At 58.9% G+C, this 25,364-nt stretch overlaps 7 protein-coding genes across 7 annotated transcripts; 3 read left to right on the top strand and 4 right to left on the bottom strand.

Moving 5' to 3' along the window:
• Positions 1–1,222: 1,222 nt before the first annotated feature.
• rad16 (uncharacterized protein) lies at positions 1,223–5,063 on the bottom strand (the record flags this gene model as incomplete). The annotated part of the gene is made up of 15 exons (XM_060603522.1): positions 1,223–1,678; positions 1,721–1,978; positions 2,019–2,141; positions 2,175–2,312; positions 2,349–2,730; positions 2,770–3,202; positions 3,237–3,892; positions 3,935–4,240; positions 4,277–4,389; positions 4,425–4,482; positions 4,519–4,573; positions 4,611–4,678; positions 4,713–4,822; positions 4,862–4,915; positions 4,950–5,063. The coding sequence occupies 15 exons, from the start codon at positions 5,061–5,063 to the stop codon at positions 1,223–1,225; spliced, it is 3,324 nt and encodes a 1,107-aa protein (XP_060453274.1).
• A 154-nt stretch (positions 5,064–5,217) lies between these two features.
• Positions 5,218–5,908, top strand: CcaverHIS019_0107250 (uncharacterized protein; the record flags this gene model as incomplete). The annotated part of the gene is made up of 2 exons (XM_060603511.1): positions 5,218–5,376; positions 5,519–5,908. 2 exons carry the CDS (start codon positions 5,218–5,220, stop codon positions 5,906–5,908), a joined length of 549 nt encoding a protein of 182 aa, XP_060453273.1.
• A 217-nt stretch (positions 5,909–6,125) lies between these two features.
• Positions 6,126–7,729, bottom strand: CcaverHIS019_0107240 (uncharacterized protein; the record flags this gene model as incomplete). Its single annotated transcript, XM_060603500.1, has 4 exons — positions 6,126–7,057; positions 7,089–7,319; positions 7,354–7,434; positions 7,489–7,729. The coding sequence occupies 4 exons, from the start codon at positions 7,727–7,729 to the stop codon at positions 6,126–6,128; spliced, it is 1,485 nt and encodes a 494-aa protein (XP_060453272.1).
• A 473-nt stretch (positions 7,730–8,202) lies between these two features.
• On the top strand, positions 8,203–12,355 carry ISW2 (uncharacterized protein; the record flags this gene model as incomplete). The annotated part of the gene is made up of 13 exons (XM_060603489.1): positions 8,203–8,205; positions 8,304–8,405; positions 8,832–8,960; positions 9,001–9,123; positions 9,157–9,231; positions 9,269–9,345; positions 9,380–9,480; positions 9,516–9,616; positions 9,653–9,832; positions 9,878–10,466; positions 10,501–10,689; positions 10,736–11,638; positions 11,673–12,355. 13 exons carry the CDS (start codon positions 8,203–8,205, stop codon positions 12,353–12,355), a joined length of 3,255 nt encoding a protein of 1,084 aa, XP_060453271.1.
• A 545-nt stretch (positions 12,356–12,900) lies between these two features.
• Positions 12,901–16,778, bottom strand: CcaverHIS019_0107220 (uncharacterized protein; the record flags this gene model as incomplete). The annotated part of the gene is made up of 3 exons (XM_060603478.1): positions 12,901–16,238; positions 16,271–16,355; positions 16,395–16,778. The coding sequence occupies 3 exons, from the start codon at positions 16,776–16,778 to the stop codon at positions 12,901–12,903; spliced, it is 3,807 nt and encodes a 1,268-aa protein (XP_060453270.1).
• A 3,550-nt stretch (positions 16,779–20,328) lies between these two features.
• Positions 20,329–23,915, top strand: CcaverHIS019_0107210 (uncharacterized protein; the record flags this gene model as incomplete). The annotated part of the gene is made up of 3 exons (XM_060603467.1): positions 20,329–22,342; positions 22,383–22,542; positions 22,814–23,915. 3 exons carry the CDS (start codon positions 20,329–20,331, stop codon positions 23,913–23,915), a joined length of 3,276 nt encoding a protein of 1,091 aa, XP_060453269.1.
• Positions 23,916–24,021: 106 nt separating this feature from the next.
• RAD18 (uncharacterized protein) lies at positions 24,022–24,965 on the bottom strand (the record flags this gene model as incomplete). The annotated part of the gene is made up of 5 exons (XM_060603456.1): positions 24,022–24,363; positions 24,399–24,471; positions 24,507–24,663; positions 24,698–24,900; positions 24,940–24,965. The coding sequence occupies 5 exons, from the start codon at positions 24,963–24,965 to the stop codon at positions 24,022–24,024; spliced, it is 801 nt and encodes a 266-aa protein (XP_060453268.1).
• Positions 24,966–25,364: the final 399 nt, after the last annotated feature.

Genomic DNA, 25,364 nt, shown 5'->3' with positions numbered 1-25,364 from the left:
AGGTAGGGATGTAGTCGCGGGACAAATGGAAGAGTGAAGGAGAGAGAGAGAGAGAAAGAAGAAGAAGAATAGATAGTTGAGTGATGTCTAGTAAGGGGCAATGCAAGAGTGGGTGAATGCCAAATGGGCGCACGGGTACCAAGCGGTCTGTGCGGACACCAGTCTTGGTCGTGGGAGGTCACGACGATCGCCACGCACAGGCAGTCGAGCAGTCCGTTGAGCGGTGCGATATACTACAGGTGCCGAGCGCCCAGCCCAGAGCGAGTGGGATGGCTTGAATCAAGTCGAATGAATGCCCGCTTGCCGACTGGTAAGAGGTACTATCGGCGTTGGGTGGTGCCACGGGAGCGGTAGCGAGGATGGATCAAGTGACGGTGAGGATGATGGGTCAGCAGTAGCGGGGGAAGCGAGGGAGGTGGGGGCGGGGGGCGAGGAGTGGAGATAGGCGACCAGAGTTACAGAGCCAAAGAGCAATAGAGTCGGCAGAGTGAGATTGGAGGCAGAGACTATTGGAGCCAAGCGAGGTAGGAGATCAGGAGACTGGTTGCAGGTCGTGTGGACGCAGTGAGCAGACGCAGGCAAAGCGCAGGCTGTACCTTGTTGTTGGTTGTGGCGGCATACACCTATAACCGTATAAGGGTTTGTCTGTATGGGGAGTGGGTCCAGATCGCCATCAATGGCTCACACTAGCTCGTAATCCCGCAATAACCCACAACACAGACGCAGCCGCTGACGAGTTCAAACAGGGACCTAGCAAGGGTCAAAAAGGATGCGTAAGGCGCAATACAGTGAGGGGCCATGAACCACCCCCCACTTATGGCAACCCCGCGGTTCCCCACCTCATCATTCTCTCAGCTGCTTATTCCAATCTTGACCTCGCGGGCAACCTGAATGGTCATGTGCTCAGCTTTCTAGCCAATCATCATCCAGAATGCAAACCGGCAACAGCCTGACCGATCGCCAAGTCCGTAAAACCCGCGACAACAGCGGTCAACCTTGCTTGGCCAGGCTGAGGTGGGTCCGTGGTCTGGCCCCACCTCGGCCTCTCACCTCTCTCATCCCACTGATGCAACAAGGTTCGGCATCTCGCCATTGGACCTTCCCATCGCGCTTGGCCCCTTTCATTATCGTCATTGATGCTTGATCCTATCGATCCCATTGATCCAGATTCTTCGAGCTTCGGCAATTGCCGACAACAGGCACGCCGAGTAATCCTCCTATGCTACTGCCTCCGCCCATCCTGGTGTAGAAAGCCATAAGCTTTGGCACCGTTCTCGTCGCCAAGAATGCGCTTCAGATCGTCCGCGCTTAGGTCGACCAACTCGCGGATAGTGTTGACGCTCGCCATAACATGCCGCAAGTTGTGACCAGACACGCCCGGAATCGCCCGCAGCATCTCGACTGCAGCGGCGTTCTCGACGTGGGGGGTCAGTCCGTCAGGATCGTCCGCTGTCGAACCTTTCAGGATAGCCGTTTCCTCATCCGGCTCATCATGGTTGAGCTTCAGGTCTGAAAGAATTTTAACCGACTCGTGTGGCGACGACGACCAAATGATCCGCAGTCGTGGGAAGTGTAATGCCAACAGCACGAGCTTCGATTGCAGGTAGAAGGTGTCCTGCCATCCATCGACTTCTGTCGTTCCTCGTCCAGCGGACTCGCGTCGCGCGTCCTCCTTTGTCTGCCTGTCAGCGTTGCATTCAAGGCATCGTAGAAGACTCACCCGAATACCGAACTTGCCCTCCTCGAACTCGATCAGCAGGATGCAAATTTCGTAGTGCGCGCTCATCGCCTCGCACTGGGTATGGAGTCGGCCGTTCGCGAGACTCTGCTCCAGATCGGGCAATGCCTTGCGCTCGACACACATCTTGGGTGTGAGGATGTAGTCACCAACGCTGAGTGTGGCAGGAACCACGATAATGCCCGCGGCGTCGATAAGTGACGGCAGGAGGGCGCCCAGCTCGCGGATATCGACAACGATCTGAGGTCAGCGGTTGCAACACTTAAGACAACCGACGCACCCGAGACTCCTGTGCAGCCTCCCCACCTCCAGCATTGCGCGTAGAGTACGTCGTCCGGGAGCGCACGACACTGTCTCGCATCGGTGCTCGGGGGTCATTGTTGAAGATGGGAATGACCATTCCCTGCCATCAGCTGGCGATCCTAACGATGCTCACCGCGCGGTCCTCAATGAGCTTGTGGAACGCGTCCGCCTCCCGCTGCATTGTTGCGAGGTATCGGTCCTCCTCGAACGAATTGGTGTACGTCATCTGATATACGCGCAGCGCCAGGCCGGGGTTGCAGTTCTTGTACACCTGCACGGGTTAACCTCCTTGCAGTGCTCAACTTACCTCGAGACGCCGGATGAAGGGGAGGTTTGGCTCATACATGACGACGAAGCGCGGCCGAAGTTCCTGCAGAAGGATGTCGTCGTCCTCGCCGCCGTATGGGCGGATGATGATACTGTCCTCAGGGGCCAGAAGGCCATAATCCTCGTCCCAATCCTCCAAGAGACCCTGGTCGCTGAGCCAGTCTCGCCAGCGTGGTTGTAGGTCCTCTTCTTCCAGTACACCGGCACGGGCCAGCAAGCTCGTTAACGCCGATGCGGCTGAAGGAGGTGGTGCATGGCGTGTGTCATGTCGATGTGAGAGGCGAGCTGGTGGCTGCACCTCTACCAGGTCATCGGCATCGGCATCGGCATCGGCATCGGCATCGTCATCAGCTTGTCTCAAGCTCCTGGTATCAGCGCTCCTCGTTTCGAAGGCGACCCACTCTCCAATCGCCCACTGCATCTGCTGCTGCTCCATATTCACATCGCCTCCCTCGAAAGCTGACAACTCCCTCAGCGTCGACTCCTTGATGCCCACCTCTCGGCGTCCCCGGGCTGGCGCGCCGGCGCGCATCCTGCGACGTTTGAACGAGGGCGCGCCCCGCCGCCTCGCCTCGACCATACGCTGCTCCATTCCCTTTGACGTCTGCACCTGGTCTGCTCCCGCACCATTTGTGTACCGTGCAGGATTGGCGAGACGCTGCCCGTTCTTCTCATGCTGCCAGTTGCTGAGGAAGAGCGTCTGCATCATCTTCTTTCCCGCACCGGAGGAGAACGGAGGGTCGGTGGGCTCCATGGTGGTCAGATACTGCCGGAGTTGGAGGCATGTGCGGTCAGAAGAACACATCACGAGCACCGTGTTCGTTCCCGGTTGGTCTGAGGTTAGGGAGCATGAGAGTCGGCGACCTACCGGCATGTGAGTCGGAGACGCGTGCGATCGTGTCCTCAATCTCCTTGAGAACGCGAGCCAGCAGAGTCCACTTCGGCTGTTCCTCCAGCACCGCCTCGTGTCCCTTACGAAGCCTGGACTCGACGCGCGACTCGAGGTCGGCGTTGAAGCTCAGAACGATAGGCCGGAAGACTGGCGGATAGTTGGGGTCCGCTTCGCGCAGGTCGTCCTCATCGTCGTCGGCGGCAGCACTGCCCGCTATGTTCTGCGGAATAGTCTCGACCTGCGTTGCAATCTCGTACATCACTTCGTCACCCTGTTCCTCCGTGGCAACATGTCCGCCCATGGGGAGGTCACGTCGTTCTTCAAGCTCGCGCACCGCCTCCATCTCGAACTCAAACTCGTCGCGAGACTCCTGTCCGCCCGTCATGGCGTCCGAATCAGGCGGCCGCCACTGGCCATCGGGGATGGGCGAGGGTGTTGTCCCCACCATGGTCACTTTTGGCTGGGACACACGTAGCTGCGAGGACTGTACGAGATGTGCTGCGGCCTTGGCGTTGAACCAGTCGTGCAGGTACTGCCCGGGGCCAGACGTCTTCTTCTGGGCGAGGAAGTGCTGCCGTTGCAGTGTGTTGATGTACGCGGCAAACGTCGCCGAGTCATATTCAAGAAGCCATCTGCTGTCAGCTATCATCTGGGCAAGTAAGCTGATGACTCACGTCTGCAAGTCGCGCAGCTCGGTCAGCGCCTGCACGTGGATCTTGGTCTTCATCCCGACCTTGTGCCACACCGGCCGCAGCCGCATGAACACGATCGTGTCAAAGTTCTTGAACTGAGCGTTGCGCACCGTCAGGTCCTCGAGGTCGAGGTTGAGCGAGTGGTCGCGCTTAAGCTCCACAAGCATCGCCTCCATGCACTCGGTGATTGCGTCCTGACACTCGCGCATGTGGTCCGTCATGGGCTGGTACATCTCGACGACCTCAGCCTGTCGCGTCTGGAGAGCTTCCTTGACCGCCTCGTTGTATCTGCCGTCAGCTCGAGTCTATTAACTTCTAGCTGACCGTGGCCAGATCGTGACGTTGGTCATGTTGAGGTTCACGAGCATGTCCTTCATCGGTGAGAGGCCATGAGCGAATAGCTCTGGCTCATCCGAGAATGCCTTGCAGAAGCCCGTCTGCCATCAGCTCGAGCAGGGAAGGATGAATGGACCTGGTTCTTCCTTCGATACAGCCGCACCGCGAACTCCTCGAGGCTGCCCTGCTTGACCCTGGCGTCAGTTACAAGCCGAATCCTATCAACTAACGTCTCAGCATGCAGCACCACCAGCCCAGTAATCAGCTCGACCGGCACCGTGCCCTCTGCCGTCAGCTAAAGGGTTTCGACAATGGAACTGACTAAGGAGGTCGTTGACGAGAATTTTGCTCGTGACGCTAAACAACCCGCCCTTGCGATACATTTCCTCGCTGGTGTCAGCTGCCTCTACGTCGACTAGCTCACCGCTCCTTGACGCCCATCTCGTAAGTGAGGATACGCAACCCCGGCTCGCGCACGCCCATGATACTCAGCTCGTCTCCCATTCCCGCCTCGTCTTCGGGGTGTGCATTGATCTGCGTCAGCTTCTTATCAGGCGGTGAAAGCTGGCTTACGACCATGACGAGGTCCTCTTTCCGGTCATAAGTCTTCAGGAGTGCCGTCACGATCTGGGGTCAGAAGAAGGTCATTGAAAGTACGTACGCGCCGGAGGCCCAGCCCCTTTGCGAGGATGAGGAGGTCATCTTTCTGCGGCCTGCATATCTCTCGGATAATGCTCTTGTGAAAGGAGAGGTAGGGGATGTGCCGTCGTGGCATCGCGATGTTGTAGTGGCGACTTGCAATCTCACTCCTAACATTAGCACCTCCACCCATGAAGTCATCATCAACTCTCCCACGGTGTATTCTCCCTCCACCACGAATGTCCGAGGTCCGAGATCGAGATGTCGGAAAATCAACACCCATCTCACCAATGTTCGCCCGCCGTTCCGTCTCGTTTGCCCTCAATGCGCGCGCGTTCCACGCGTCAGCCCTCCAGTCCGCAGACAAGTCGGCTCTTGAGGTTCGTCTCCGCGACTCGCTCAAGAGCGCGATGAAGGCGCGCGACAAGGCCGCCGTCTCGACTCTCAAGGTGAGCTCTGGGTGGAGACGAAGAGCCGCTGCAACATCTAGGTACCTGGATCGCAGCTGCAATTCAGTTACTTAGATGGAGCAGCGCTACAAAATTCAACCTACCTGATCGCAGCTGTTGATTATACGATAGCTGACCCAAGTCCGTTATCGCCGATGTGACGTACGTCGTCAAGTCCGGGAGCACGCCCAACGACCCCGCGAGCCAGGAGACGGTCATCAACACTGTCCGGAAGGGCATTGCGAAGCGGCGCGAGGCGGCTGAGTCTTACGCGGCCGGCACGCCCGGTGCGTCCGAGGAGCACTACGCCAACTTTATGGACGAGATCGCGCTGCTCGAGAAGTACATGCCCGTTCCGCCGACCGGCGAGGCAGTCCAGAAGATTGTCGACGAGATTGTGGCCGGGCTCGAGACACGTAACAAGGCGCAGACGGGGACGGTCATGAAGGCGCTCTGGGAGCGGTTGGGAGAGGCGCGAGCGGCGGTCGACAAGAAAGACGTCGCGGCGCGCGTGGCCAAGGCCCTCAAGTAGTGTACTACATACAGCATGTATCCAGATTCCCCATTCCGTTCGCATATAATGCCACACGTCAGTTGCGCTGTTAGAGTACTGATCCGCAACACGTTGGTCGATGCCATGCGGCCCTCCAATTCCTTACGCGCGTAGCCACTATGCATCTAATTGTACAGGTGGGCGCTCTGGCTACACTACGTCGCTCGGCATGTCTACTCCAATAACCCCCCAATGTTCACTGCCATGGGCCGTACGGCCCGCCAGGCTTGGCATACTGCCGGCGCACGATCTCGTCTGCCGTTCCCATCCCGCGTCCTGACCTCTCGCGCTCAAGCGCAAACATGACGTCGACAACCGTAAGTGCCGTGTCGTCGCGGCCGCGCTTGTCGCCGCGCACGTCCACGTCGACTGGGCGGCGGTGTGGCGCCGACACGGTCCGCTTCTTCTTGGGTGGTGGCGGCGCCTCCTCCTCCTCCTCCTCCTTGTCCTTCTTCTCTTCCTCCTCAGCTTTCTTGCGCTTCCCACTCAACAGGCTCGACACCTGGGGCCGGAACCCGCCCCCCATCTCCCATGCGTACCGCTTCCGGCCCGCGTTGACCGTCGCCGTCTGGTTCGTGATCTTGGCCTGCACCTCGGCGCTCATGTCGCGCCCCGCCGCCTTCTTGCCTTTCGACTTCTTAGGCGGCGGTGGTGGTCCACCGAACGTCGGCGCCGCCTGGAACACGGGTTCGCTGGGGCGGGGTCGTGCTGGCCCAGCTGCAGCTTCTTCTGGTGGCGCTCCGCTGGCCGGCGACGCCGCTCCCGTGTCGGGAGCCGAGCCGCTCTCGCGCGCCTCGCGCTCCTTGGCCGCGGCCTGAGCGCGAGCAAGCTCGGTCTCGCGTGCGTTCCTCTCCGTCCTCGCCACCCGGTGCGCCTTGTTCTCGTCCCTGTTCGCGTTCGCCAGCGCTGCCATCACCGCGCCAGTGTCCGACGTGATCTTCTGGCTCCACAGAGGCTTAGGTCCCTTGCCCCCATTGACGCGCATAGGCGGCTTGTGCTGATGCGTCGAGTTGACGCGGTGCTGTTGTGCGCGGGTCGCCGATTCCATCAGCGACCGCATTCGCGTCTCTGCCCCCATCGCCAAGATGCGCATCGCCTCGTCATCGAATGCCATCCCGTGCTCATGCGCTGGCGTTAGCTTAGTCAGTGTGTGGCGTACCGAGGCGATTCAAGCGCACTCGCAGCACCTGCTCCCCCAGGAGATCAGTCTGTTTGGCACGGCTCCCGCTACCTGCGAACCTGGCACCACCGACAGCCGAGCGCGCCGCCCGTCGCGCAGCTTCTTCTTCAGCGCGAAGGTCGATACCTTGTCCGCGACCCATGGGGAGCGTTATAGGCTGCTGAGGCCTAGGAACCGAGGGTCCAGCAGGTGGAGGGGTCTGCGCCGGGGCTAGCATTAGTACATTGTCAGGACATCGCCGCACCATTTGCCGCCATCACGTGCGACGCCTTGATCGTCTTCTGCGGTGGTTGCCCCTGTGGGCCAGGCGACAGTTCCCTCTTCCCTGCACGTTAGCGCGATTCACACTTCGGCTGGAGCGAGGAAGGTGTAAACACACCGTTCGAGTTCACCACAGGTGCTGGAACGGCGGGCCTCGGCACGGCAGCAACCGGAGCAGCTGGCGTGGCGCTGGGAGCTATCGAGCCGTTGGACATAGGTTTCGGGTCGGGCTGGGTGGCGGGGTGTGTGATGGATGGGGTTTGGGACGAGGGGAGGGAAAGCGCGTTGGCCTGGGTGACAGCGACTGCGGGAGGTTGGGGGACAGACTCTGTGGCTGTTCCAGACCACGGGACGCTCATGCTGAGCGTTGAGTCACCGAGGAAAGCGACGGATGTGAGCGTTGGGCAGGATGAGAGGATGAATGAAGGGCTGGGTTATTGGTTGGTGGTTGTTGGTTGATGGTGGATTGTATTATGGTTATGTGTTGTGATTCTGGTTCATTGATTCCCCTCCCCCTTGTCTACTACCCCCTGGTCCGTCTTAGGGTACTGATTGTATTACAGCTCATCTCGCTTGCCACCCTGTCAACCACCTTTTAGGACATATATATTTACTAATGGGGAGGCTTGAATAATAAATTGACGCGTTGTGTTATGTTTCGTTGCCTCCACCCCCCGCTCGGCCAAAGGTGAGCAATATGAGTAACCCCCCTCCCAGTTCCACTCCATCTCTCGTCCTTTCCATTCAATCATTACCTCCAACTTTCTACAGTACTTCAGCTTCCGTTCTTCCTTTCAACTCTTATAACCAAGCTACATCGATACCCTCAGCCATGGTGAGTCACAAAAGGGGTCTGTCAAGGCCAGCTGCCTGGTCGCCTCATTCTGTTACTTCATCTGATTACCTCACCATTTGTATCAGAGCTGACTACAGAACCCGCTCCTCGCGGCGGCCAATCACGCGCATTCGAGCGCCGACGATGACAAGCTATCAGACTATGTCCCGGACTCGCGCGACCTGTCCATGTCGCGAGCTGTAAGTGCGACTCCTCGGGGAGAGTCCTGGATGACAAGCTGGGGGTCGCTGAGATCTGTGACCCATGGTCCGCCCTGGGCGAGGCTGGTGTCAACGATTACGGCGTTGTAAACTGCCGAAAAGTGTTTGAGTGCCAGGGTTGTGTGCCCTTGAAGTAGCGCCCCGACGTAGGTGTCGCTGGGAGGAGCGGTTGGCTCATTGAGCCATCGACGAGGTACGGGAACTCGGCGTGGAGAAAGCGCGGCACACGCTCCGTGTCGCCCTTGATCGCGACGCACCTCCCTTGCTCACCGATCGCGCACGCGAAACATGCGCGTTCTGACGCGTTTATGACTGAGGAAGGGTTATTGGCAGCGGCAACGCGCCGAATGGAGGAGATGAGGGACTGGCCACGGTGGCTTGAAGCGGACATAGTGCTGACCCTAGGCATCCGCATCAGGATCAGAGAAGCACCACATCAATACTCGAACTGCGACGCCCGAGGACGATGGCGAGGACGAGTTGATGGACTCGGACGATGAGCTCGACGAGGATACCATTGCAGGCGGCGAGTCGGTGAGCTGACTGAGTTGGAAGGATGCACCTGACACTTCAGGCTGTGACGCCAGCAGCAAAGCGCCGACAGGAGCAGACCGCCGCCCGCAAGGCCGCCGCGTTGCAACGCAAAGCGCACATCCAGGACATTAGCCAGAAGCGCAGTGCCATGGAGAAGGCGAAGGTGAGCCTGGTGACTCAACAAGGCTGACGATAGCTTGCCGACTCGATGAAACGTTTCAACTACCTCCTTGGCCAGACTGAGCTTTTCCAACACTTTGTCGACCTCAAGGTGAACTAAAAGCGTTGGAGGCGAGCTGACGATTCAGAGGCAGCGCGAGCCCGAGTTCGCGGCTATGCTCGACGAGCAGCTTGCCAAGACCTCCAAGGACAAGAAGAAGGCCAGGTGGGGCAACTCTCCCTGCAGCAGCTGATGCCAGTGACAACCGCCATCGCAAGTCTGAGAAGGAAGAGGATGAGGAGCTACTGAAGGACGAGGATGCTGAGGACGACGCGTTTGTGTTTGAGGAGAGCCCAGCATGTGAGCCCGCACCCAGGAAGTGCAACTAACCCCAGACGTCAAAGGCGGAAAGATGCGTGACTATCAGGTGCAGGGCCTCAACTGGATGGCCGCGCTGCATCACAATGGCATCAATGGCATCTTAGCAGACGAGATGGTGAGTCAGTTCTTTGCACTGTGCTGACGAACATAGGGTCTCGGCAAGACGCTCCAAACCATCTCGTTCCTGGGTTACCTCAAATTCCACAGCGGCATCAGCGGGCCTCACCTCGTCGTGGTCCCCAAGTCGACTCTGGACAACTGGCAGCGAGAGGTCCACAAATGGGTGCCAGGGTTCCGTGTGCTGGTGCTTCAAGGTACCAAGGAGGAGCGTGTAAGTGCTGAACTGTTGGGAGATGAACACGGCTAACTCCTTCAGGCCCAGCTCATCAACGATCAGGTCCTCACCCAGAAGTTCGACATTCTCATCACGTCGTACGAGATGTGTTTGCGTGAGAAGTCGACGCTGCGCAAGTTCAGCTGGGAGTACATCATCATCGACGAGGCGCACCGTATCAAGAACGTCGACTCGCTGCTCAGCCAGATTATCCGCACCTTCACTTCCCGCGGCCGTCTCCTGATTACCGGTACCCCGCTCCAAAACAACCTGCACGAGCTGTGGGCACTGCTCAACTTCATCCTTCCCGACGTCTTCTCGTCCAGCGAGGACTTTGACGAGTGGTTCCAGTCCAAGGAGGGCGATGAGCCGGACGCGATTGTCAAGCAGCTCCACAAGGTCCTGCGTCCCTTCCTCCTGCGCCGTGTCAAGTCCGACGTCGAGCACTCGCTCCTTCCCAAGAAGGAGATCAACCTCTACGTCGGCATGACTGAAATGCAGCGCAAGTGGTACCGCATGCTCCTCGAGAAGGACATCGATGCGGTAAACGGCGCTTCCGGCAAGAAGGAGGGCAAGACGCGTCTGCTTAACATTGTCATGCAGCTGCGCAAGTGCTGCAACCACCCATACCGTGAGCTCGCTTTGTACGCTTTGGCTGACGCTAGTCTTCGATGGCGCCGAGCCAGGGCCTCCCTACACTACCGACGAGCATCTCATCGACAATGCCGGCAAGATGATGATCCTGGACAAGTTGCTCAAGTCGATGCAGGCAAAGGGCTCGCGCGTCCTCATCTTCTCGCAGATGAGCCGTGTTCTCGACATCCTCGAGGATTACTGCCAGTTCCGGGGCTTCAGTGAGTCTTATCAGTTCGTGCAGTTCCGTCGAGCTAACTGGCGCAGAGTACTGTCGCATCGATGGAAACACTGCCCACGACGACCGCATCAGCGCCATCGACGATTACAATGCCCCGGACAGCGAGAAGTTCATCTTCCTTCTCACCACCCGTGCCGGTGGCCTGGGTATCAACCTAGTCACTGCCGACATCGTCGTACTCTTCGACTCGGACTGGAACCCGCAGGCCGACCTGCAGGCCATGGACCGTGCCCACCGTATCGGCCAGACCAAGCAGGTCTACGTGTTCCGCTTCATCACACAAGATGCCGTCGAGGAGCGTATCCTGGAGCGCGCCACGCAGAAGCTCAAGCTTGACCAGCTAGTCATCCAGGAAGGCCGAGCGCAGCAGAATCAGAAGGTCGGCTCGAACAAGGACGAGCTGTTGGACATGATTCAACATGGCGCTGAGAAGATCATTAACAGCTCGATGGACATGATGGTCGACGACGGCATTGACGACATCATCCGGCGTGGCGAGGAAAGGACGGTCGAGCTCAACAAGAAGTACCAGGGCCTTGACCTCGACGCGCTCAACAACTTCCGCTCCGAGAGCCTGATCAACCAGTGGGAGGGCGAGGACTTTGCAGCCAAGCGCAAGAACCTGATCTGGATCGAGCCCGCCAAGCGTGAGCGCAAGGGTAACTACTCGATCGACCAGTACTACCGTGACAACATGAAGACGGGGCCGTCCAAGCCAGACAAGCCCAAGGTCCCGCGCCCACCCAAGCAGGTCCACATCAACGACTTCCAGTTCTACCCTCCACGCCTCAAGGATCTTCAGAACCGCGAGCACAACTACTACCTGAAGGAGCAGAATTATGTTGCTCCACTGCGCGAGCCTGAGGAAGGCGAGACGGCCGAGGACACCGAGGCCGAGCGCCAGGAGATGCAAGAGAAGATTGACAATGGTAAGCTGGCTGAGTACGAGTGAGCTGACAGCAGCGGAACCATTGACCGAGGCCGAGAAGGAGGAGAAGGAGGAGTTGGCGGGCGACGGGTTTGCCGACTGGCAGCGCCGGCACTTCCTGGCCTTCATCAAGGGTATGGAGCGGTACGGGCGCGACAGCTTTGACAAGGTCGCGGCGGACATGCAGGACAAGACCGAGGACGAGGTGCGCGAGTACGCAGAGGTCTTCTTCGACCGCTACGTCGAGCTCAAGGATGCGGACAAGTACATGGCGCGTATCCGTGCCGGTGAGGATAAGCTGCGCGAGAACGTCGACAAGATTGCCGCGCTCCACAAGAAGGTCAAGTCCTACAGCTACCCGATGCAGGAGCTGCGCGTGCAGTACGGCCAGAACAAGGGCAAGAGCTACAGCGACGAGGAGGACCGCTTCCTGCTCGTGCGGATGCACCACCACGGACTCGACCGCGACGACTGCTACGAGCTGATCAAGCGTGACATTGGCGAGTGGCCACTGTTTCGCTTCGACTGGTTCTTCAAGAGCCGCACGCCCGAGGAGCTGCGGCGCCGTGGACAGACGTTGCTGCTTTGTCTTATGAAGGACCAGGCCGACGACAAGCCCAAGGGCGGCAGGAAGCGCGCTCTGGACGACGTCAAATCAAACGCAGCGAGCCGTGACACGACGCCAGCAACTGATATGCGAAAGAAGGCGAAGAAGTAGAGGGCCTACCGCCCACCATGTATCCGTATACCCATGCACGCCATGTCTCCTCCTTGTTCTTGCCCGGGTACGAGAGACGCGATGTCGCTGAACACAGCTGCTTGACCTCCCAAGGCCAAGCGCAGTTGCCTCAGCTGCTAGACGTTCTCGATCAGGCCCGCCGCCTCCAACTTGTCGATCATCTTCTGCTTCAACTTGGCCTGCTTGATGAGGCTGAGGTAGCAAGCGCAAGTATAGGCCCACACAGCTAACTAGAGTGATCCAATTGCGACCATGTAGAGCCGCGGTGACAATCGGCATCCATCAAAGGCTACCTGTAGCTGTGGAATGAAGGGAAATGTATGGGAATCTGGCCGCATGTACAAACGGAAACGAGCTGTGGGCCGGAATTACATGATATATTGAAGAAATGAGGGCGTGGAATTGTTGCTGCATTGTTGTTGATGGGGGATTGACAATGTAAGGCGGCCAGGCAAGGTTGTGACTGTGGTGGTATCATGCGAGAGGATAGGAATCATGTGGTGATGGTATTGCTGGCTTGTGCTCTAGTGCGTGAGAGTCTCGCAGCGGTCGACAATTGTCTGGTAGATGAACTTGAACGCCCAGACCGAGCCGCGGAGACGCTTGATACGTAGGAGGTACAACCCCTGCAGGTTCTTGATGCGGCATAGCTCGACCACAAACTTGACCTCGTCGCCGTTGTCGATCGCGTGCTCGCCGTAAACCGGCTCAGGTGCAGGGCCGAGGTTCGGTGATGCAAGCTGGGGGGTGGTCGAGGGCGACGTGGATGCGAACAGGTCGCTTTCGCTGCGGGCGAGCGCGTGTGAGCTGTAAGACGAGTACGAACTACCCCGACGGAGGAGCATACCCTTCAGGCCCGAGAGGCCGCCAGAGCCGCTCGAAGGGAGAGACCGACCATCACCGTTCTTGTTCGAGGCCTGAACGAGGGCGATGGTTCCCAGGCCTGCGGCCCCGGTCGATAATCCCGTTGTGGGACCGGCCTTGCGGCGACGGACACGTGTGCAACGAAGACGGTAGTCTGCCTCCTGCTTGGCGTCCATGCCCATGCCGTGGAGAACACGGATGACTTCCGCCATGACCTCCTTTGGCGGACGAGATGTGAGCACTGATTGGTCGACGAGGCCGCTGTGGACGCGCATCTTGCTGTCTTCTACCGAGAGCGTGCCGTTGACCTGTTGGCTCGCGTCCGCCACATGCTGCGGGTTGACGAGAGCGGCGGCAGTCGATGGCGCGTTACGCACGCGGACAGACTTGGACCGAGTCGGAAGCGCCCCGGCCTCGGGCGAGAGGAGCGTTTTGTCAACATTCGCCTTGCCGTTGGCAGGAGCGAGGGGAACACGCTTCTCAGGAGACGGCACTGAAGACTGTCGAGACTCGGGCTGCTTGCGACGGGTGGTCTCCTTGCGCTCGGGAGACTTAGACTGCGGTGTTGAGTCGCTGACAACGATCGATGGGCTGTCGGTGAGAGGGTTTACGCTCTCGTCGCGGACTATCGACTTCGGCTGCTCGCCCGCGTTGGCAGGTGCGGTGACGTGGACATAGCCGCGGTCGGCAGTGATGGATGGACGGCTAGCAGAGCTGGATATCGAGTCGGCACGGGTACTTCCAGACTTGATGGTGCTCAAGGTGTCCTTGGCGAGCGACTTGCGTCTGAACCAGTCCATGACCCTCTTAGCCGCACTGCTCGACGCCGTCCGCTGAACCTGCGAATCTCCGAACGCGTCCACCGTAATGACAGACGTGTTGCTTTGGTGGTCCTGCGAAGGGCGTGGTTGGATGCCCTGAGGGCCAATGACCACGCCCTTGTTGGAGGAGCTCGACGTGTGCGAAGCACGTGAGGAGATGATGTCAGGAGTCGAGTTGCGGCTACTGGGGTTCATGAGTTGCACCGTCTTGCGCCGTGCCTTCCTGTCGGCTGAACTGGGAGGAGCTGGTGGTGCCATCGACGACGAGGTGAGGGCAACGGAGTGACTCTTGTTATGCTGCGACACGGGTATGTACGACGGACGCGAAGAAGCGGGAGCTTGCGCCTGGCCCAGAAGCTTGGCAAGACCGAACTTGTCCAGCGACATCCCCATGCCGCGGCGAGTGGCGCGATCGCGCTTCGGAGGCCGTGTCGAAGCCACGATGCCGGGAAGCGTGCCGGAAGGCTGAACTTTGGGGGTGGCTGCACCCGGCGGTAGGGAAGGGGATACCATCTGAGGGCGAGTCTCCGCCTTGGGGGTAGGGACCTGGCTCTCCGAGGCAATTGTCGCTCTCGGCGTAGTGACCGCTGGAAGATCGTCGACGTCGCCCTCACGCGCACGCTTCGATGGCGTCTGAGGGATGGATGGTGATCGGCGGGGTGGCCGAGGGGGAGGCGCAGCGGTCTCGGACATGGGCTCGTCTGCAGCATTGGCAACCTTGTGCTCAGCTGTCTTCTCCTCGGTCTGGGTTGTTTCAGGCTCGGCCTTGACGGCGATGGGCTCGTTGAGGCCGGCATCAATCTGATCGTGCGACTTGCGGATCGATGATGCAATAGCGGGTGTAGCCACAAGGCCGAGCCCGTCAGTTGTCAGAGGAGTGTTGGTGCGGGACTCCATCTTTGAGTCCACTTCCGACGTCGACTCGACCTCCATGTCACCAGCCTGGGCAACATTGATGGGCTTCGCAGGAGGAGGGTCGATAATGTCGCTCGGCTTCGTGATCGTCGGCTGTAGATTCTTGAAGTTCTCCCATCCCTTGTCACCGTCATACTCGACCTGGATCGTATGGCGGTTCTTGTTGGCCGACATAGGCGTCCGGGCCTCCGTCGATCCCCTGAATGGCGGGGTAACTGGCTCCGCCATCTCCCGCTCAGGAGTGTTGAGACAGTGAGCAGAGGTGGTGCGTGGTCTGGGAGGGGTTTGCGGAGGAGTTGTGGGTCCAATCGACGACTGCGGTTCAGAGACCGGCTCGTGCAATGGCAATGGGGGAAGCGCCAGCGATGGGACCGCAGACGGAGCAGGATGATCGCGGTAGTCCTGCTCGTTGCGGGGTTCCAGGTTCGGGAACCGATCACGGTGGCCAGCATTGTAGAGGTAGTCGGGAACAGTCGACGTCGTAGGGAGAGCACTGCGGTGTCGCTGGTCTCTGGAGCGCCGGTGGTCGTCGAGCAGACCGCTCGCGCCAGGGGCCGTGCTGTGACTGCGCTGGAAGGCTTTGACGAGCTTGGCCTCCTGCTGAAGTCGACGGCGATGGGCGAGATCCCGCTTAGCCGCCTGACTCTTCCTCTGCATGTTCTCGGTGAAGACCCGCTCGTGCTCCTCGACTGACCTGTCAAAGACGGACTGGTGGGCATCTAGCCAAGGATGCACCTCGATCTGGGGAATGTTGCAGCGGTCCTGCGGGTTGGGAACAAGCATCATGAGGAGCAGGTCCATAGCCATCCGCGACATGTGGTCAGGGAAGTTGAGAGGCGTGCTCATGATGTACTTGTAGAGCAGGTTGATGTTGTCACCGTCCGGGTTTTCCGGGTCGTCGTCGTAAGGGAGGTAGCCGGAGAGCATGGCGTAGAGGATGACACCGCACGACCAAACATCGACTGCTGTGCCAACGTACAGACCTTCCGACACGACGAGCTCTGGTGCAGCATAACACGGACTGCCGCAGCTGGTGGCCATGAGATCGTCGCCCTCACGCTCGAAAGCGTTCGCAAACCCAAAGTCAGTGATGATGATGTTGCGGTGGCGATCCAGCAACAGGTTCTCCAGCTTGAGGTCGCGGTGTACAATGTGCTTCTGGTGCAGGTAGTCGACACCAGAGATGAGCTGCGCAAAGAGACGCGACGCGTCCTTTTCCTTCAGATAGCGGTTGGCCAGGATATAGTCGAACAGCTCTCCACCTGCCGTCAGCTGTGCCACATTTCTCACTCACCTCCTGCAAACTCGAGAACGATGCCGATGTACTTGGCCGTGTCAATGACATCTAACATGCGCACAATGTTGGGGTGCTTGAGTTGCTGCGAGGGTCAGCAAGCCCATTCCGATCAGACACCTACCCTCAACACCTCAATCTCCCGTTCGACCTTGTTTGCCCTGCTGGCCTCCGTCTCCAATTGCCCACGACGGATGAGTTTGATCGCGACCTCGACGCCAAATTCACTGTGGACACCGAGCTTGACCTTGCCGAACTCGCCCTCACCCAATGTCTGCAGAAGAATGTAGTTGCCCAGAGCGATCATGGGGCGACCTGGGTGGGCCTGCTTGTAGGCGTGGACCGAGGGGTGGAGGACGTACTCGTCTGAAAGGTACTCTGCCTTTGGTGGCGACGAGTGGGCAATAGCAGTTGGGTTGTGCGACTGCCTCTTACGCTGCTGCGCAGTCGGCTCGTAGCCAGAGGACGAGTGCGATTGAGACATGGCTTCAACAAACGGAAGAGGCATGGTTGGAGCGTTGCTGGAGCGATGGGAACGAGACGATGAAGGTCCAGCTGGGGGAAGGTATTGTCCAAACTCGTCTGTGATGGAAGAGTAGGCTGCACCGTGCATTGTCTGGGGTCGTTGTGATGAAACAGAGGCTCTTGTTGATGCTGTCGAGGGTAACGCGTGCAGAGGCACAGAGCCAGCCATCATCATCTGGGGCCCAGTGGGAGGCGAGAAAGGTGGTGTTGGATACCGCGTAGAAGGCGGGACGTCCATCGACGCGCGCCCGCGTGATGGCGCTGCGAATGGGTCGGACATGGGGTAAGATGGAAGGACGGAAGTCATCAAGAGAACCGGACTACGCGTACTGGTTACGCAGCCAGCCAGGGTTGGGTGTGTTGATGGTGTCCGTCAAGACGGAGGGCTTGATAGGGATGGCGAGACGTCTAGAGCGTGTGTTCAACTAAACAGATGCGCGCGCTGGGAAGCCATAAGCGTCAGCACAAGCTGGGGCGCGTTGAGAGCTGGGAGGCAGGGGCCCAAGACGAGGAGCGCAATGTGGCCAAAGGGAACGGGTGTGTGAGAGGGGAGCTGGGGCGTGTGGTGGGGCGTGCCGGCCCGGTTGCACCGAGGAAGGAGACGGGTTGTGTTGGGGCGGTGGTAGGTGGGGTGTGTACTGATCGACACGAAGGAAGGGAGGGTGGGGACAGGTGATGATGCGGCGGCCAGACCAGTGGGACGTGGGAGGAAGGTGGAGAGAGGTGAGGGGAGGAGAATGAGAATGAGAATGAGAATGAGAATGAGAATGAGAATGAGTGAATGACTTACAGGAGTGTGACGCGTGCCTGCGAGTTTGAGAGGATGGGATGGATGGGATGGGATGGGATGGGTTGGGTAGTGGTTGGGTCGTGCTTGATCGCGAACGGACACACTATTGCCCAAAGTCAAGACTCAAAGATGGAGTTGAGTGGACGACGAGGACGTGGTCAGAGCGCGCCGACCAAGGAAAGGGTCTAGCTGGATCAGGGACCAACAATCGACTAGCTAGTTCAACACGCGCGTGCAAGTGGCGCGACGAGTATTGAGGATTCAGACCAGAGGATCCGATGGGATGAGTTTGAGGAGTTGAAGGGTGAATTGTACGGGTTCAAGGGTAATCAAGGTCGCAGAGGACCCTCCGTGATCCGTGATCCGTGTGGACCGTGGACCGTTACGCGCGCGGAATGGAGTGTCGACCCAGTTGCCAGTTGCTTGATCCAGCAAAGCAGAGTTGGCCAACGGCGAGTGATCACAAAGGAGGGGTAGCAAGGCCAGGCGACAAGGTTGAAAGTCGTTGACTCGGCGGTGAAATGGGGTTTGGTGAGACGAGTACACACGAAAATGCGAACGAGCGTGTGCGACGGTCCAGTTGCAAGTTGGATGCGATGACGAGAAGAAGGAGACAGGACCTCGTAGGTCGTAAGAGTAAGCCTCGAGTGGGAGAAGGTGGGTACGTCGTATCCGTATGTGTGGTTGTGGAGGAAAGTCGGGCGGGTTTGAAACAGGCGCGGGGAGGAGACGTGACCCAACCTGACTTGGGTAAATGGCGTCTGACCTTGCCGAGGCACAAGAGGGAGGCGTTTGTGTGACAAGACCTGAAAAATGGTGTGGTGGCGCTCTTCGAAAACCGCGCGTCCCTCGGGGATTATGGAATGAAAGCGGTGGTATGCTGTATGGACAATGTGAACGGGCGTTTGAGAGATGTCGACAACGATGCGGGTGTAATGAGGACTGGTTTGGTCAAGTGGAAAGGGGAGGTCGTGTTGTTGACAAGATGGGTTGTGTGGTGGGTGGACGTGTGGCCACTCTGCTTTCCAGATCTCCAGTGAGGACTTGGCCACCAAAAACTAAGATCAAGTAAAGGGTACTATAGGGAGGAAGGAGGAAGGTAGGGAAGTAGAGGGAGGCCGGGAGGGTCACGCCAGTCCTTGTTAACCGTCAAGCTGACAACTGGGTGTCGATTTCCTCGTCACTCTGATGCTCTAACCGGCAGCTCTGAAAGCAACTGCCGCCGACACGGTTTCACCAATCACTGAGGCACAAGACGACCAACTTTGTCTGCATGCTTGTTCTAAGAGTTCTAGGTTCTAGGGAACCCGGCAATAGAATAGTGTTTACTGTACTGTGCTGAGGATAATGAGAGCGCGTCGTGTCCGATTGAGCCCAACAGAACCATGTTCCAGTCAACAGTGTACCAGTGTACCAATGTACCAACCAATGTGTGTTCCTTCCTTTAGGTTACGGATCAGGTCTCCCCCGCCATGCCCGCCAGCTGCAGTGGGGGGTGGCGTCCACGGATTCAAAGGGACCTAAAGGGATTTGTCGGATGATCAGGGCAGGATGTGCAAAGGATCACCACTTGGTCAGGGTCATGATACTTGAAGACGGGCATGCAGGCAGCAACAGGAGAAATCTTGTCCCCGTAGACTCAGGTAAAATGTGTTACGCAAAATCTCGTCAGATGGGTGAATATTCCCATTCACCCTGCTCCCTGCTCCCTAACCTCTACCCCTTTGAGCCCGGTTCCTTGGGTGCCCTGGACTGAAAGTGGACAGATGTTTAAACTTTACTTGAATCTACCCCCCACCTTTCCCTCTACTAGCTCTACTAACACACTAAACTAAACGACGCGTCACGTCCCTCGCGTCGCACCCAAAGGGGTCCAAAACAGTGTGGAGGGCTGGTTGGGGTGGCGCTCACACAATCACACGACCATCCTGCTCGTACTGTACTCTACAAATCTAATACAAGCGAGAATTCGAGAAACGCGCGTTCATGTTTGGATACAGCCTACGTACTGCAAGTACTGTTTGTTGCGACATATGTCACGCTCGAGTCAAGTGCGGTACAGAGTACTTGTAAACTCAACTCAGTCACTGCTGGAGGCACTGGACGACGCATGTCGATCAAATAAACCGGTGTTAGGGGTGAGTGTGTGTGTATTGGTATGGATGAATTCTGTCATGCTGTCACAAGCAAGTCTATAATCAAAATATGCTAATCATATGCTGATGACAAGGCGCCACGACGATCGTGGGGGGGTGACGTTCTCAATTGATCCACACCCTTTCCCATCAATCACGATGGCGAACGCCTGGGACCTGATCTCGTCCGGCAATGGCGCCACCATTTACTTGACGCCCAGCGGGTTGAACGGAGGATTGCTCATGCCGGCGGCAGTGGCATCTACAAGTTGCTTCAGAGGGAGGTTAAAGACATGAAGTGAGAGGTTCGAACCACATACTCCCTCGGCAGATACAAACTCACATGTGCTGCACCATCGTCCTCTTGTGGTGTCGTTGACGGCACCATGTTTACAACGGCCCACGAATACATGACGTGTCAACGATGTACGACAGAGAGGCCTCACCTCCACTCGTGGAAGTGAACATGAAAGGTGGAGGTGGCATACATCGACCGTGAGAGATCTGTTAAAGGGAGGATCAAATACGGCGGTGCTATGACGTGAAGTGAAGCACAACGAACATGAGCGCCTCCTTGCGATCTGAAACCCAACCACCACACACCAACGATGGACGACTCGGGCCCCGTCGCCTCGAGCTCGACATACCATCTTCTCGACCCCGTCCAACTTCTCTCTGGCCCAGTCCGCGCCCTCACGACTGAGGTCGTCCTCGCCTCACTCGATGCTCTTCCCTCAGTTGTGCGGCTCATCACAGCCGCCAACCTAATCCTCAGCGGGAGATTGTACGACCAGGTCCTGCTGCGGTGTGTAATCGACTCGGGGCTGGCAGCGGGAGAAGAAGAGACCGTTCTCTTCGAGGGCGACGTGCGTGCCCGTCTCGAGGGCATCCCCAAGTCCTCAGGTGGTTGGGAAGGATGGGGCATGGAAGATGTGTACGAGGCCGCCGCGGCCGCGGTGGACAGTGCGCGCCGGGACGCCGTGCGTGCCCTCGCCATCCTCACACAGGCTCGCCGGCGACTGGATACATACGATACCTCCTATCCCCCACGCGCGGCGTCCAAGACCATTTCAACCGCGACGAAAACGCCCAAAGTCGAAGATATCGAGCTCGACGATCCCTGGGGAGATTCCGACGAGGAAGATGTGCCGCCCATGCTCGACGACCCCTGGGCCGATAAGGACGAGTCTTACCCTCCCACACCGCCTCCACCTGTCGCTCCCCTCCCGGAGACCGAGCCGCCAATAGACCCCAGCACATTCATCCTCCAGCCCATCACGTTGTCCGCTCTCAACCTGGCGACGCTCGCCGACGTGCGGCCCCTCCGCATTGTGTGTCAGCGCCACGGCTCCGACCTGTACCCGTACCGTCTGGCGATTGTCGAGGCGATCCCTGGTTGGGTGAGCCCAGCTGAGGACGACGTACAGACCCTCCTCCCCGGTGTGTGGGAGGACAGTGAGCACGAGCGTTGGCCGACTGGCAGGCTCGATCCCGAGACCAGCCTCCTCGACGCTCTTGCCACAAAGTATGGACTGTATGCGCTCAACCCCCCGCCTGCGACACTACTCCCTCCCGCCCATCCCGAGCCGTTATCCAGCGACAGCCTGAGCGCGTGGTATGCCTCTCGCGTTGGTCGCCTTGACACGCTCGGCCTCCTTGACGCCCAGCTCGCGTGGGTGCAACACGGTGCTGCGCTCGGCGTGCCCGGCCTCGACATTATTGGCGAGGATCTCAGCCTGCTCAGCAGGTTGATCTACGACGGAAATCTCACCCCGACCGAGCTGGCCCATTGGAACCTCTCCACCTGGAGAGCGGCGGAGCCTGAAGCGATAGTGCGTGCGTACCTCCACAATTCAACCCCAACCACCGTTGTCGGTGACATCCGCCGCCTCGTCTTGCCCTATCTCTACGTACTCGAGAGCCGTGCGGAGCGGGCGGGCGAGGCCGACAAAGGACTCGTTGAGCGTATGCTCAACGGTGCGATTTTGGATCTATCCCTACACCTAGCACTGTCGTGTTTTGAGGCGAGCAAGGCGACACTTGCCGCAGCGCAGCGCCTGATCAAGGACGACCAGACGGTTGCGCGCCTGGCCCTTGCCGTGCTCTACGGGAGTGGGGAGAGCGCCTGGCCGACCATGTCGGCAATCTTTGAGTGCCTCCCAGTATGGGACGTGAGTGGAGACGATCCAGACTCGGACCGTGAAGCGATGGAGACGACGCTCGAGAGCCTCGCGGCCTTCATCCGACCAACCGTGCAGGGGGAGACGCACGACGCGCGCACCCTCTTCTGGTTCTTCAAACCGCTCCCCTTCTCGTCTCTCTCACGCGCGCTCGACATTCTGGACGTACACCTCGAGAGTGGGGAGATTTTGGCGCGCTACGACGTCCGCGTGCTCATGCGTACGCTGCTCCAGTCCGCCCGTGAGAGGACGGAACAGGTCACGCTCGCGGAGAAAGTAGTGCGCAGGGGCCAGGGGATGGACGAACGCCATTGGATCGGGATGTGGGAGGACATGGGCCGGCTGCGCGGCGGCGAGGACACGCTGCTCCGCGGCGCGTTTGGCATGCTCTCGAGCGAGGAGCTCATGCGTATTTTCCTGCACGGGCTGCTGAGCGCTGGTAGTGAGTTCAGCTGCACTCCAGATACTAGAGTTGACGCCAGACTTTGTCGTTGCGAAGAAGGTCATTCGCCGCCTTGAACCCGAGGGATTCTTCTCTCCCGCCGACCTCGAGGACGTTGTGCTCATGACGTCCAAGGAGTTCTACATGCGTGCCGAGACGGGTAACATTCACACGGGTGATATGAAGCTGGCCTACGAGTGGTGAGTTGGCCTTTTGTCTGTAGTGTCTCCACTGCGTTCTCTCCTCTGTGGTCCCTCAACTGCGCCTCTCTCCAATGGGTTCTATTGAGCCTTTGCGCTCTCAACTGTCTCCTCCCTCTCTCTGCTCGCGTGTCCATTCTCGTCCGTACGTTGTCTGCGTCCCGTCTACTTCCTGGCTGCTTCCTGTCTGTTCTCCTGTTCGCTCTCCCCCGTTCCTCCCTTCCTGCCACTTGCCTCTCAGCTCGATGTCTCTTGATCAAGCTGACACCAGCCTTTCAATCGCCCCATCATCACCAGCCATCCGCGCTGAACAGAATTTCGTACAGGCCACCTCACGCGTCGCATCCTTCAAAGCTCTGTCTACCCTCACTCCGGCTGAGATCCGATACACGCCAAACAAGCTCGACCTCGTCCGCCGCGTCCTCCGCACCGACGACGCGTATAGACATGCGGGCATAGTCATGGAACTAACAGAGAAGCTGGGGTACACGGAGCCCGCGCCGCGCGCAGAGGTTCTCAGCATGCTGGTCGATGCGGCTGTGGCGCAGAACGATTGGGAAATTGCCCGAGAACACGTGGACGCACTGGTAGGCATGGCCCAGCCTGATCTTGGCGACGACCCATCTCCAGCTTCAGCCAACACGACAGAAACGCCCTCCAACCCACCAGATGAGGGGGAAGGGGACGGTTGGGGATGGGACCAACACGAGTCCACCGCAGCAACGCCGGCACCTCCACCCACCAAGACAGCCGACAAGGCCAAGTCAGATGCCGCCGTTCGCGATGTCACCTATCGTGCCTGCCTCGCTCTCGGCTCCTCAGCTTATCCCGACCTCGGCGCGCGCCTCGCCCTCATCGCACAGGCTATCGCACTCGCTCCCGCCGACGCAGTCGGCACCATGCTACCTTTGTATCACGGCCTCGAAGCCAAGATCGCCGCTGACCCGTCCCTCCTCAAACCCTCTTCGCGACCTACGTCCCCCGCCCTACCCTCCCTCCCCGCTTTTGGCACGCCCACCGAGACAATGCTGGGGAGCAGGAGAGCCGCGCAGGCCGCACGTATGGCATACGGCCTTGGCGCCAGCCTCAATCTCCCCAGTTTGCGGGGTATGTCTGTCAGCCCAGCCCTCGGGAGCGCTAAGAGCACCAAGAGCATTGTGTCGCCCATCGAGAGGAGTGTTAGCCGTAACAGCCGAGGAAGCATGGACCGACCCAGGAGCAGCTTTGAGAGTGGGCGATCGCAGGACCGCGATGCCTCTGCACTCTTCGATAGCGTCCAGGACGAGCCTAGTGTGCGGGCTGGCGCGCGACGCGCCCTCGTCAAGGGCGTCGGATGGCTGCTGGGAGCTGAGGAGGGGGAGCAGATCCTGTAGCGTAGGATGCCATGCATCATGCTATGTGTACAATGGTGCTTTGGGCCAACGCTTGCCCTGCATGTCTCCCACAATTCAACCCATGCTCGCCCACCTGGTCGGCCACTCACTCCACCTCAATAGCCGTGTCGACTCGATCTCCATCAGGCTCTCCGCGCTCTTTCCGCGCCTTGCGGTTCAGCACGTCCTGTCGCAGCCGCTCAAACTCGGACCGCTGCTGGCGCACATGCTTCGCAAGCCCCTCCTTGCTCGCGAGCGCATCGACCTCCTCATCCCTCCCCTTCTCCCTGTCGCGTCGGCGCGTTGCCTCCGCGTTGGCGACCTTGGCGCGCAGTGCAGAAAGGGCCGCGGGATGGGACGTGTCAAGGTTGGCATTATAGAGGATTGTCCACTCTTGGAAGCGCGCCTCGAGGGAGAGCCGGTCGCCAGTCGTCGGGAGACCGTGTTCCTGCTGTTAGCTGCGATTCGCTCGATCTAGCTCACCGAAAGCAGCCCACGCAGGTCCCCTATGCTGATGAGAGAGTAGTTCGGCTTGACGATGCGTTTCATCTCAGCCCTGCTGTCAGTGACGAAGCGATTAAGGCAGCTGACGTCTTGCCCTTCCCGCCACCTGTGCCGGAGAAGAGTTTCTTCCATGTCGTCTTTGCCGGTGCCGCCTTGGCTTTTTGGGGCGGACACCCTCGCTCGATGTGGCCTGGAATCGCGGCAATCTCGAGCTTCAATCCGCATATAGGACATGGCGCCTCGTCTGCCGTAAGCTTGTGAAAACAAGGCGAGCTCACCATTCTCAGAAAGCTCCTGCACCTCGACATCACTCAAGTCCGCTACGACCTCTATTTCTTCAGACGCCGCCGACATTCGCTGGGGCTCCGTCTTGCTCGGTGATTGAGTGCGGGCACGTTTCAACGAATGTCCCGAGGAAGGTCGGGAGGAAGGTGCATCGCGGGCGCGTTTGCGTGGCGTTGTAAACTCCAGGATTTGAGGCCTGAATCGTCCGTCAGAAACTCATTGACAACGAACTCACCTCGCGACCTCCCACGCGTCGACCATCTCCTCGAGTGCGCGGTTCCGCCTGATGGACCCCTCGCTGGCTGCCTCGCCGCAGGACGGGCATTTCTTGGCGTGCGTAAGTGAGCCGCGGATACACAGTTGTCAGCTGTTATGTACCGTGATCATTAGCAGACGTACAGACGAGCAGAAGGAGTGGCCGCAGGCGATGCTGACGGGACCTTGTAATAACTCCTTGCAGATTGGACATAACATTGCCCGGTCCAGCCGAACTAGGGCAGGGAAGGAAAGGGGAAAGGGCTTGGGATCGTCTCCTCCTTGAAGGAGCGGGTGGTTGAGATCCATCGAGCCAGAGCTGATGACCTCGGTGACTTAGGAGAGGGGAGGAGAACGCTGTGTGGCCGCTCAGATTTGGCAAAGTGGACGCAAAGGCTTGACAAG

Source organism: Cutaneotrichosporon cavernicola (genome assembly GCF_030864355.1).
Source record: "Cutaneotrichosporon cavernicola HIS019 DNA, chromosome: 1".
In the NCBI taxonomy this organism is placed as follows: Eukaryota; Fungi; Basidiomycota; class Tremellomycetes; order Trichosporonales; family Trichosporonaceae; genus Cutaneotrichosporon; species Cutaneotrichosporon cavernicola.
Note: the sequence above shows the minus strand (reverse complement) of the source record. Positions and strands in the feature narration are given on the sequence as shown.